The sequence below is a fragment of the Botryllus schlosseri genome, chromosome 6 (assembly GCF_051294905.1).
Source record: "Botryllus schlosseri isolate E-star chromosome 6, Bs_hap1, whole genome shotgun sequence".
Lineage (NCBI taxonomy): Eukaryota > Metazoa > Chordata > Ascidiacea > Stolidobranchia > Styelidae > Botryllus > Botryllus schlosseri.
Genome location: NC_137241.1, coordinates 6,882,855 through 6,894,453, shown reverse-complemented (window position 1 = coordinate 6,894,453; position 11,599 = coordinate 6,882,855). Strand labels below are relative to the sequence as shown.

The window sequence follows — 11,599 nt, the reverse complement described above, 5'->3', positions numbered from 1 at the left end:
TATAAGGAAGGATGCGATCAAAATATATGATTCCGATCTTGATAATTGCTTTGTCGCGTCGTTTTTCGAGATTGCCTAAATTAGATGCTAACGAATCGATACTGCGTCGTCTTGATGGACATGGACAGTCAATATCAGCTGGTCACGACTTTGGTTTATTGTAGAGCAAGGCGTCCAGCCTCTTTGGTCAAAGGACCACATATGGTTTCCGAACGATTGCGCGGACCATATCAGTCATCATCTTGGTACCATGTCAATGAGGTCACGGTTAGGACTGGGCAGTGGGGGAAAGTGGTGACCTTCCCAGTTCGTACTATAAGAAAGGCGCAGCCTGGGAAAAATGTGGACCCAAATATTTGAAGAATTCAAGGGAACTGCTACACTTATGCGACATATACCTATCTTTTTATATCTATCGGCTTACTACGCACCAAAGACAGCCAAAAGTATTCAAAGTTTGTGGATGAGTTTGGTCAATAATACTGGCACTTGAAATATCGAAGATTTCGGCCAACATAGGCGCAATGCGCATTACGCATGCAACTGTAACTTTGGACTGGGTCGAGATTTTATCGTCATCAATCATTCTGGGAAAGCACTTCGCGGAGTCGCGTGTTGACCATATATTTTATATGAGTAGGTGTTGGCGAGATCTCGTAGAGGTTATAGCTGCAACACCAATGGGTTGCGGGTTCGAGTCCGACCGAGGTCGACTCCAGAATTCCTACCAAAGTGTTTGGGGTTTATCTAGGCTCCTCCTCGCCATCTCATCCGTGTAAGCGGTGTCTTATAAAAAGCCTAGAAGTGGGCCGTGCTACAAGTCGGCAGCTACCGAATATATATGAAGAAATTGGTCTGATGTTATGATGCTAAATGGCCATAGTAGTCGACAAACACCGTAAATACCACAGACAAACAATATGTGTTGATGCAACTTCTCCAAAGACATTTGATATCTTGATTATTGGGTACCTTTTCTTCAACAGAAAATACGCACGATACGCACCAAGACGTATGAAGTTATAGGCCATGGAACATGCGACTCCGAGAAGTGTGCCAGAACGATCAGCAGCGAGAAGACCTTGGCCGAAAAGGACTGCCCTTGTGCTAACCGAAAACCTCGATATACATATGTGTTTAATTGTCCATAGGTGCCGGCTAAATGGCTGGCGCCGAACTGGCCATCTGAGCTCCACAAGACAAATGCAATCCCGCAGGGAACATTATTTGCCAGTAAATAAATACCAATTCGAAATCGTGTAAGTCTTTTAGTTTAGTACGTTTGGGCGATTTCAAAATCTTTCGGCATAACAGATAGACGGTAACGAAGTCATTATACCAACGGGTACGCCTGGAAATGTTTAATTATTATTTAAGGGTCCTGCGTACTTCTCCAACACACCTCACTCAGCTCTTCCGGTAGATCCGATTGCGTGAGCCGAGAGAGGATAAAAATTGATAGCAATATGCAATTCTCGATAATATTGCCCGATTCAATCATGAATTAGAGAAATTTTCGCGCTACGCCCGTTTAGGCGATACGCGAGCTCACCCATTGTATACGGACACGAAATGTAGATGATAAGCAGCCGCAAAAAGCGTATAGCCTGATGGGGGGGGTCTGGGGGGCGATACCCATAGAAGTTCGGTTTATTACCCTATGAAGGCCCTAAACCAATGTTTGAGGGAGGGGGCTGACGAAGTGCTGTTACGGTCTTGCTTGCACCCCATAGCCCCGCACCGGCAGGCTGCACAATTGTAGAATGAAGCATCCCTACGGCCTCCGGGGATAATAGTAAGTATACCGTTCTCTCACAATTGCGCATATAGCGATTGCGTGAATTGCCAACTCAATTCTATATGCATTTTTCGGTAGGGCGTACCCATATTGAAAGCAAGCAATATAATGACATTAATATTTCAGGTTGTTAAATCTATGAATTTATTAAGTTCTTCTGAGCGTTCGCGGACGCCCCCGAGCAGAAAATTCATGATGACTAGTATGAACAAACGTCGGCTATACCCATTCATATTATGACGGCCGTTGATGCCAAGTGAGCCATTTTTCGAAACCAGTCATTATTCAAGTACCGGTGTACCACAGCTTAGGATATCTGACTGATTAATCAACGGATCTACCGTAAATCCTGGCTTTATTAACCCTGCTTTAATTAGCCGTTCACGGCCTTCTTGAAACTATCCCACGGACCCCAAGGGGCTCACAGACCCCAGGTTTAAGAACCCCTGTTGTAGAGACCTTCAAATCTGCACTTAGCTAGGATATGATCTTTCAACATGCATCGATGAGTCACAAGCAAATTATAGGCTACGAGATGACATACGAATATACGGATATGAGAGTGAATAATAAGCCGGATATTGCGCATCGTGATCAATCAGCGTATAGTTCAAGAAAAATTATTCTGTTTTCCTGATACCATGATTTTATTATCTGGTGGGCTAATCTGACTGGTTCATAGTAAAAATTTTACAGACAATATGAGCTATGCTGTGCCTACCTATGAATATTTTATTCCTGTGATTTGTTATTCGCATTTCGCAACTAAATTATTACACTGCATGTCTTCATGCGGGCTACAGCCAAATATCTGTGGGTTTGGTTGGTATTTGATAGCTACTATACTGTTATGTGAACTATTTCCACAATTGAGTGCTGAAAGTCTTACCATATATGGTTATATCGAACACTGGGGGTGCAACTACTGCCCACGAAGGGATCTTTTCGGGCCGCGGACCATTTTCGATCTTATATATTTGTGATGCACGGTATAACACTCTGCCGGAATCTTACAAGCAATGTCCCCCCTAAACTGCGCGCGTGCGCAATTACGCAGTGCTGACACGGTTTCTGCGCACAGAAAATCTAAGCTGCCAGAAGAAAGCCGAAGTGACGTCCTAAATTTGAGGGAACATTGCTTACAAGCCATATAAAACTATACAATACCATCGTCATTGTCTACAAATGAACAGAAGGACCATAAAGTGCAGTTTAGTTTATTCGGTAAAACTGGGCCTAGAATACCTACTTTGCACTTGCTTCGACATCGCTACTTCTGACTGTACTTGAGAAGAAATTTAGGACGTTAATTCTACTTCTACCTAAGTAGGCCCACTAGAGACAGCTACTTTGACCACCTCTGCACAATGATCATTGTTCGTCACTCATTTTCCTTTGCCTTGCTTCTAGTCCGATCGTAAGGTAAGAATGCTAATATGTTTCTCCATGAATTACTTTTCCATCCACAAATGAGTTTTGGCTGTCTGCTTCCAAATCTTATTCCATGATCGGTGCAAAAGCAATCAAAATTATAATGCTGCTTGCATGCTCATGGCTATATTTGAATACGCCCTTCCGGTTTTGGCAAACTATAAAAGCCGTGAACGAGAGAAATTCGTTTGACTTTGAGACGAAATACGGATATATGCATTTAAATATTACAACCTCGTCTCAGAATAGTATCAGTTTGATTATTCGAGTATACATATAAGCAAGCATATTCATCGCCTTAACACGAGAAAATTATTTCTTCCATAGCAACTTGTTTGTGGTGTAAGTGTGCCGCTAGTTTTAATTTGTAATATTTCTGGTACGCCGGAAGCTGAAGAAGATTGGGAACCACTGCGTAGTTACATCCAGGTTGCATGGAGAATATAATAGTTACGCAAATAATATAATTCAACTATCTGCGGTCTCACTGCTGTATCACTTCTGACTCAAAAGATCCGCGACCTCCAGAGAATTGCAAATGAGGATATAATTATAATCATTGCTATAATATTAGCGATCTTATTCCAACGTTTGAGTTTACAGTGTAATCTCTTGTATTACCTCACAATGCATACGCAGGGCTGACGCCACTTACCGACAGTCTTCGAGCAGGTCCACATTCAAGTCGAAATACAAGCAGCTTCTACTGTATGAATACTAGTCAGCCCGCAAGATTACGGGACCTCAATATGACATATTCATCTCCTCTTCCGTCACATGCCACCTCATTTTGTCACTCGTCATTTATGTCGTCTTCTTTTACTTTTCATTCAGTGTGCAGTGCATGCCTCTTATTTACATCGCCCAGTTGGGTGTCTGCTATCAAAGACTTCTTCAAGCCGTTTCGAAACCTTCCTATCTTTTCATTGTCTCACAATCTTGTGGTGTATTAATCTGATGAAATTGTCGAAATACTGAACTAATCCAACCAGCCAATTTGTCGTAATCTTGCCAATTTCGTTGTTTGCGAACAAAGGTGTTGCCAGAAGAAAGTCCTTTATCGGTAACCTGGAAAAGGACAAATCCTCCTAGAGGAGGACGTATTAGTAACCCTAGTCTAACACGCATAACCTTTGGGGATCAACTGCCCAACAAGGAGAGCCCACAAGCTATAGCTCACGACATGAATCTGACTTCAGTTACACTTCGGTTTCTCATCCCCCCTCGCATCAACAGATTTTACAACCAGCACGGGAATTCATGACCGTGAACCAATTTTTCAACATATTACCGCTAACTTCGTGATGTGGGCTACATTGAAGACGCACAGTGTACAATGTTCAATTGACCGATTACACCAGATGAAAATCGCGATATTATTACGCACAAAATGCATTCGAATTATTCATATTTAAGAGAAATCTAGGCAGCAGAAGACACCGTCACTTCACTTGGCTACAGAAAACGTGAACCACGTTTTGCGGTCGTAGATTTCACCGGAGCGAAGAATGGCATTCGGAAATGAGCTCTAAAACATTGATGGCAATGGTCAGTATTTTACGTTTAAATAGGCTACCATATACTATATACTCCCTTACATGGTTTATCGCGTCAGGCCAATTCTGCGTCTCCAGACAAAAGCACGTCTGCTTTTCGTAGGTTGAGCCATTTTTTGAGGGTATTCCATTAACGAAATTTCCAGTATAGAACTGCATCCCTGGTTGGTCAGTCTCCACTGTTAACGTCCGTCCAGTTGGCAAATGTGCGACTCTATATTTACCGATGAGATATGTCGCAGTGTCAGGACCCACGCAACATACAAACATATATTCCGTTACTTGGCTGCTATGCGTCTGACTCCATCGGAACTCAAGCAAAAATTGTGATCATAGCCACCAGGCACGGTATCGAGACGTTGCTTCGTAAGCAGTTGAGGTTCCCGTAAATCAAATATCGTTCCGTCCACAGCAAGTATTTCCCCTAACGATGCAACACCTCATGCTTTCATCAGTATATAGTCTGCCTACTATATGAATTACCTGTTGGAATCAGCGTGCTATCGACAGGCGTAACGTTATCAGCGTTGATCATGATCTGGTGATCTTGTAAAGTGGTCCAGTTATTCTATATTCAATTCACAGTCTTTTATAGAACATAGCCTATAGACTTAAAATATAGAACCAAACTTACATGTCCACCGAGGTTGAAGTACGAATGATTGGTCATGTTCACGATGGTGTCTTGATCAGCAGTCGCGGAGTATTGAATCAACATTTCGTCTTCATTTAGGGCAAATCTTGCAGTAGCTTGTAATGTTCCAGGATATCCTTGATCATCGTGCGGGCTAGTGAGCCTGAAAGACATATGTCAGTAAATGAAATGAGTGGTTGATACTTTTTTGTGATACCCCGGGTTACTATTATAGTTCCGTCCGCAATCCGAGAATTATCAACGGAATTTTTTTTTATGTATCAAGTCAATAGACTCGATCGGTGTCACCGAGAGTAAAGCATTTCTGACATTTCTGACAGCCGCTTTGTTTGGTCAAAATGTAAGATTACACGTAAAAATACAACAACAACAACAACAACAACAACAACAACAAAAAACGGGTAATTCGGGCAATTCTCCGCTTAGTTAGGACACAGGCTCGCTATTCCTATCGCTAGTTTATGGTACAAAAAACAGTACTTCGTTCGTTTTAACACAATATGAGTGATTGAAGTGAAACAATGATGATCCACGTAGTGACAATCGACAGCGAACTCGTAAAAGGCCGCGCCAGCTTCGTAGTGGCTTTTAATTGGATACAATTGATTGCATCCTATAGAACAGATTGATACAAAAAGTTTAGCCTAAAAACTGAAATTGCTCGCTAAAGTAAACGAAGAAATAAGTAAAGACGCTGCTTTTACAGTTCGTCAGTCAGTTGCGTCGGTGGGGATATCAAAAATACTGTTTGAACCCTTTACCTAAATTTTATTTTCCCAAACTTTCGTACGGATTCTTCCGCCACCGGAGACGGTAATGTGGGTGTCATAAAACCAATAGATCACATTTTCCACGGAGTTTAACAAGCGAAGTCAACTTGTTTATTCGACCTTTCAGGGCTGGTCGTAAACGAAGATCAACATGCAGGACTTGGGTGTGATATATCTTAATGCCCGGAAACAATTAAATCTGATTCTCAATGTTATCGACAACTTGACACCACTGTGACACATGTTATGTCACGTCATTGTTCAAAAACTTTACCCCTCTATAATTAATTTGAAATTGCCCTCCAAAATTTTCATACGCGCTTCGCCGCGATTATAAAAGAATCCAATTATCCACACATTTATTATTCAATACACACATGTTGATTTGCTGATAACTCAAGATACTACAGTACTCACCGCATGACCACATCCCTTCCTTCGATGTCCACAGTCCACATTTTCTGCAAAGTAAAACAATACTCGCATCACCGGGACAATATTGATGAAAACTAGATCTACCATATTTTTTACAAATCACAATATTCTATATCATCGTACGAGAAACCTGGTAATCTTAAAATTTTTACGGTAAATACTGCCGAGTACTCGTGTTGACTAAAAAAAGGCATTTTTGAAACTCTACTTCCGGTGAACCCGTGGCGAGAAAGCATAGGGGTATGATCCACTGTTGCAACACCAATGGGTTGTTGGTTCGAGTCCGACCGAGGTCGACTCAAGAATTCCTACCCAAGTGTTGGAGGTTTATATAGGCTCCTCCTCGCCATCTGATCCGGAAGTGTGGTGTCTTATAAAATCGTAGAAGTGGGCCGTGGTATAAGTCGGCATATGACCGAATCAAAAATAAAGAATGTCGCATGGAAAACCAGCTCGAGCGTCCAGATTCCAATACCTCGCCTAATTTAAGGCGTTTCTTAGTTATGCCAGTACAATCGCCTGGCAGTCCAAGCTATAAAGGACGACGAAAAGCCAAAAAAGAGTACATTTGGGCGTCTTCGGTGAACATTTTCGATTTCCTGAAAAAGGAGGACACATCCCCCTAAAGGAGGACGTATGGTAACCCTATGAAAACAATGTATAAATACAACAAGAGCAGTCAAATTTTGGGCCACAACGTCATTAGTCAGAGGAGCGTTCAAAATTAGGGTTACCTTACGTCCCACTTTAGGATTTGTCCTCAATTTTCAGGAAATTGGAAATGTCCTCCGAGGACGCTTAAATGTCCTCGTTTGTGGCAATTAGTCCTCCTTTACAATTTTTACAGTTCGGCTAATCGACGGGGTCAACGGAAAATCGGCACAAATGACGCGAAATAGGTAATGCGGACATTCGAGAGGGTCATTCGGAAGTCGAATCATAGTGATGACCTTTTTTTAGTCAACACAACAGAATTTCTTGTAAATATGCCAAAATCAGTTGTTTTCAATTTCGGTAAACTAACTTTTAGGATTTTTAATAAGTGTCATGTCACCCTTTCCGGATTCCAAAATATGGTAACCCTATATTCAAAACGTATTTAGCTATGTCAGTTAGTATTGTAGCATTGGCAACGTTGCATTTTCGTGGGAGTAATTTTTCGGCGTAATCGATGCAATATACTCTCAATATTCCCTGAATTACAATCAGTATTGTAACGTATATTCACAGTAATAGTCAATCATGCTTCTTTCCCAGACACAGTGCTCAGTCAATTACCACACTCGTCAACTGAAAAGTAGCCTATACAGCTCATTAACAGAATGAGTAAACAGAAGAGCAAACCTTATCAAAACCAATAATTCCACCATGCAAGCTGTTCGGACCATTGTTGATCGGCAACTGGTAGGTAGCCCCATTTAATACAAATTTTCCATTCTTTATTCGATTGCAACAGCGTCCAACCGTAGCACCAAAGTATTTGGGATATTGCTCGTAACCTTGAAGAAAAATGAAATACAACTCCAACTTTTATATACCACCAAACGCATACTTACCTTTTATGTCTGTAAAACCAGTCACTATATCATCAACCCCGCCAAATTTATCTCTAGTTTTAATCGAAGTAATTATAGCCCCATAGTCAATAACAGCAATTTCCAACGCTTGTGATTTTAGTACATATTCAGTTACTTCATCTCCCTTTTCGGTGATACCGAATGATCTAGTGCTCACTTCAACGACCATTGTCTGCAGTTAACCTATGTACTTTGCACTGCATCAGACTCAAACGATGGAATATCGCTATCGTAAGCGTAGACAGAGCCGGTGGAATACCGAGCATGTGAGTAAATATTGTACGCTGCACGCTCCAGTACACAATTCTCGCTGCTGTGCGAATCTTTTGACTCGAGATGAATGTCGATTGTCGACGTCGAGTAAGCTCGCGACATCTACTGAGCCACGACTAGCAAACAGTAGCTATCCTATACTATAAGGTTGGTTTGATTTTGAATACAGCTCCATGATTTTCCTCGACATAAGTCATTTTGCGTTCGTCGCGAAGACGCGTCTTGCACTGTTAGAAATATTTGAAGAGCTTCTTGGAGGTACAGAACTTCAATATACAATTAAATAGTATACTCATATTGAAATGAACCCGAATATTTTCGGCTGACACTCGTCAGGGGTAATCGTCAGCAACTAGTAGAGAATTGGAAAGAACATTGTATATCAACAATCGTAGAAATCAACACCAACGATTGTCAAACAAAAATCCATCTGCTACTATTTCAAACGATATAGGCCTATTTAAGTGAGTAGGGGAAATGTGGTACCGATGAGACACTGGAACCGAATACTTGAGAAATTCTCTATGATATTCCCATGATTACACTCCGTGAATTTGTATACAATTGCATGCGGGCAAAATCTTTCCTAATATACCACCGAGCGAGGTAGTGTAATGGTTATGCGTCCGGCTTCTCGAGCGGTAGGTCGTGGGTTGGATCCCCGGCCGGGTCATACCAAAGACTCGAAAAATGGTATCCGCAGCTATCCTGCTAGGCGCTCAGCAATCACGGATAGCATGGAGGAGAAAAAAAACGGGGGCGCAGACTAGATGACCTCATGGGGCCGTATCGCAACTCCGTCGCCAAAGCATCTCGATGGTGCAGGCGAGAAAGAATGTCATCCCTCTCTCTCTCTCTCTCTCTCTCTTTCCGAATATACAAAAAACTTCAACGCGCGCGAGTTATCGAGTCTCTGACAGATGTTTTCTTTTTTGGGGGTACAAAATAAATTTCGATCGACACATACCTTTTCTTTGTAACCTTCAACACGACAAAACCAGCAATCATTTTTAATGTGAATTGTTGGGCTTGTACCAGGCAATATAATGTGACATTTTTTCAATACCTCTTTCTTCGATTGTACTTTTTCGATTTATTTATAAAATTTATAGGGTTGTTGTTGTTTTGTGGTAATAAGCTAATCATCGTTTTCGTCGAGTAGGGGAGATGTGGTACCGATGGATCACTGGGACCGAAAATACTTTGAAAATTCTCTATGATAATTCCATGATTGCACTCCGTGAACTTGTCTACAATTGCAGGCTGGCAACATCCTTCCTCACATACAAAAAAATTCGACGTGCGCGAGCTATGGGGTCTCTCACAGATGTTTTTTGTTTTGGGGGGTGTAAACTAAATTTAGATCGACATATACGTTTTTCTTTGTAGCCTTCAACACGAACAAACCAGCAATCATTTTTATTGTGAAGTGTAGGGCTTGTATCAGGCTATATAATAGCACCTATTATTTTTTTCAGTACTTTCCTTGAGTGGAACTTTTTTCGATTCATTTACAAAATTAGAAGGGTGGGGACCGACGATACAATAGCCCAATCAAGCAATATAATCAAGCATACTAATCATGAAACAAATGAAACATGACTACGTACAGAAAATCTTTACGTAATAATTGCATATGATGTTTTATTGCTATAACGAGGTATTTGGAAGTCACACTGTCGATTTTCGGGTAATATGTATATACCCTCAAATTTATAAGTCCGAGCCTAAATCAAACGTGATTTTACGTCAACATTTGAGTTAATATTTAATCTATTTTTTGACGGTTGCGACCGAAAATTCCTCTTTGGCTTGCTGTAGCTTAGATTATAATACTGAGCAAGAAAAGTTGTCACATCTGAGTTTTTTAGGGTATATGTGTCATAGGTCCCCGGGTCGTGTGCCATTGGACCCACCGGGTGGGGACCGATGACACGCTCGAGCAGCAAATTTTAAACTTCCATAAATATTTTTTGAAAAGACGGATATTCATGTATATGTGCGCGATAGGTAGAGCTTGTATCAAAGTGCTGAGCCAGCAAAAGATCTGCTGTTTTCGGCTGAACATTTTGGGCCCAGCGATCATTTTCCAATTTTTGATCCATCGGTACCACATCTCCCCTACTATGGTCATTTATTACACCAGGCCAAATTTTCGTCATTTCTATTCCGTAGCTGCCGACTTGTAGTACGGCCCACTTCTAGGCGTCGCTTACGAGGATGAAATGGCGAGGAGCCTAGATAAACCTCTGACACTTCGGTAGGAATTCTGGATAGGGTGGAGATCGATGATATTTTAGCCAAATCAACCAAAATATAGTTGCACTAACTAATCATGCAACAACTGAAACATGCCTACAAACAGAGACTCTTTATGTAAATCCTCGTGATGATTTATCGCTATAACGAGCTAATTAGAAGTCAAAATGTCGATTTACGGGCAATATGCGTGCACCCTCAGGTTTGTAAGTTCGAGTCTAAATCGAAACGTGATTTTATGGCAACATTTGAGTTAATATTTATTCTATACTTCGATCAAACATTATTCTTTGGCCTGCTGTAGCTTAAGATTATGCTGCACGGCAAGAATAGTTGTGGAACATGCCAATGTCTCATTGGTCTCCGGGTCGTGTGCCATTGGACCCACCGGCTGGGGACCAATGAAAGCAACAAATTTTGAACGTTCATAAATATATTCTTAAAAAGGCGGAAATTCATGTATCTATATGCGTGATAGGTATAGTATAGAGCTTGTATCAAAGTGTTGAGCCAGCAAAAGATCTGCTGTTACAGGCGGAAGAATTTGGGGCCAGAGATCATTTTCCGATTTTTGATCCATCGGTACCACATCTCCCCTACCTCTCGAGCAATGTTTCCTCTAATTTTTCACGAGTCTGCGCACACTCACCAACTCACTGCTCGGTCCCTTGGACAACAGCGCGTTATGACTGGTCATCACTTCGGCTTTCTTGTGCGAGCTTAGATTTTCTGTGCCCAGAGACCGTGTCAAAATTGCGCAATTGCGCACGCGCGCAGCTTAGAGGGAACAATGCTCTTGCGTCCTCCCAACTCCACATCTACCTGAAATAGCCTTCGACTAAATT

The 11,599-nt window shown here is 41.5% G+C and overlaps 1 protein-coding gene across 1 annotated transcript; it reads right to left on the bottom strand.

Annotated features, from left to right (window-relative positions):
* Window positions 1–4,581: 4,581 nt before the first annotated feature.
* LOC145440889 (galactose mutarotase-like) lies at window positions 4,582–8,488 on the bottom strand. Its single transcript, XM_080318661.1, has 8 exons — window positions 8,202–8,488; window positions 7,990–8,144; window positions 6,628–6,671; window positions 5,420–5,582; window positions 5,269–5,353; window positions 5,068–5,209; window positions 4,828–4,999; window positions 4,582–4,757 (listed from the first exon to the last, which is right to left on the bottom strand). The coding sequence occupies exons 1-8, from the start codon at window positions 8,389–8,391 to the stop codon at window positions 4,677–4,679; spliced, it is 1,032 nt and encodes a 343-aa protein (XP_080174787.1). The 5' UTR covers window positions 8,392–8,488; the 3' UTR covers window positions 4,582–4,676.
* Window positions 8,489–11,599: the final 3,111 nt, after the last annotated feature.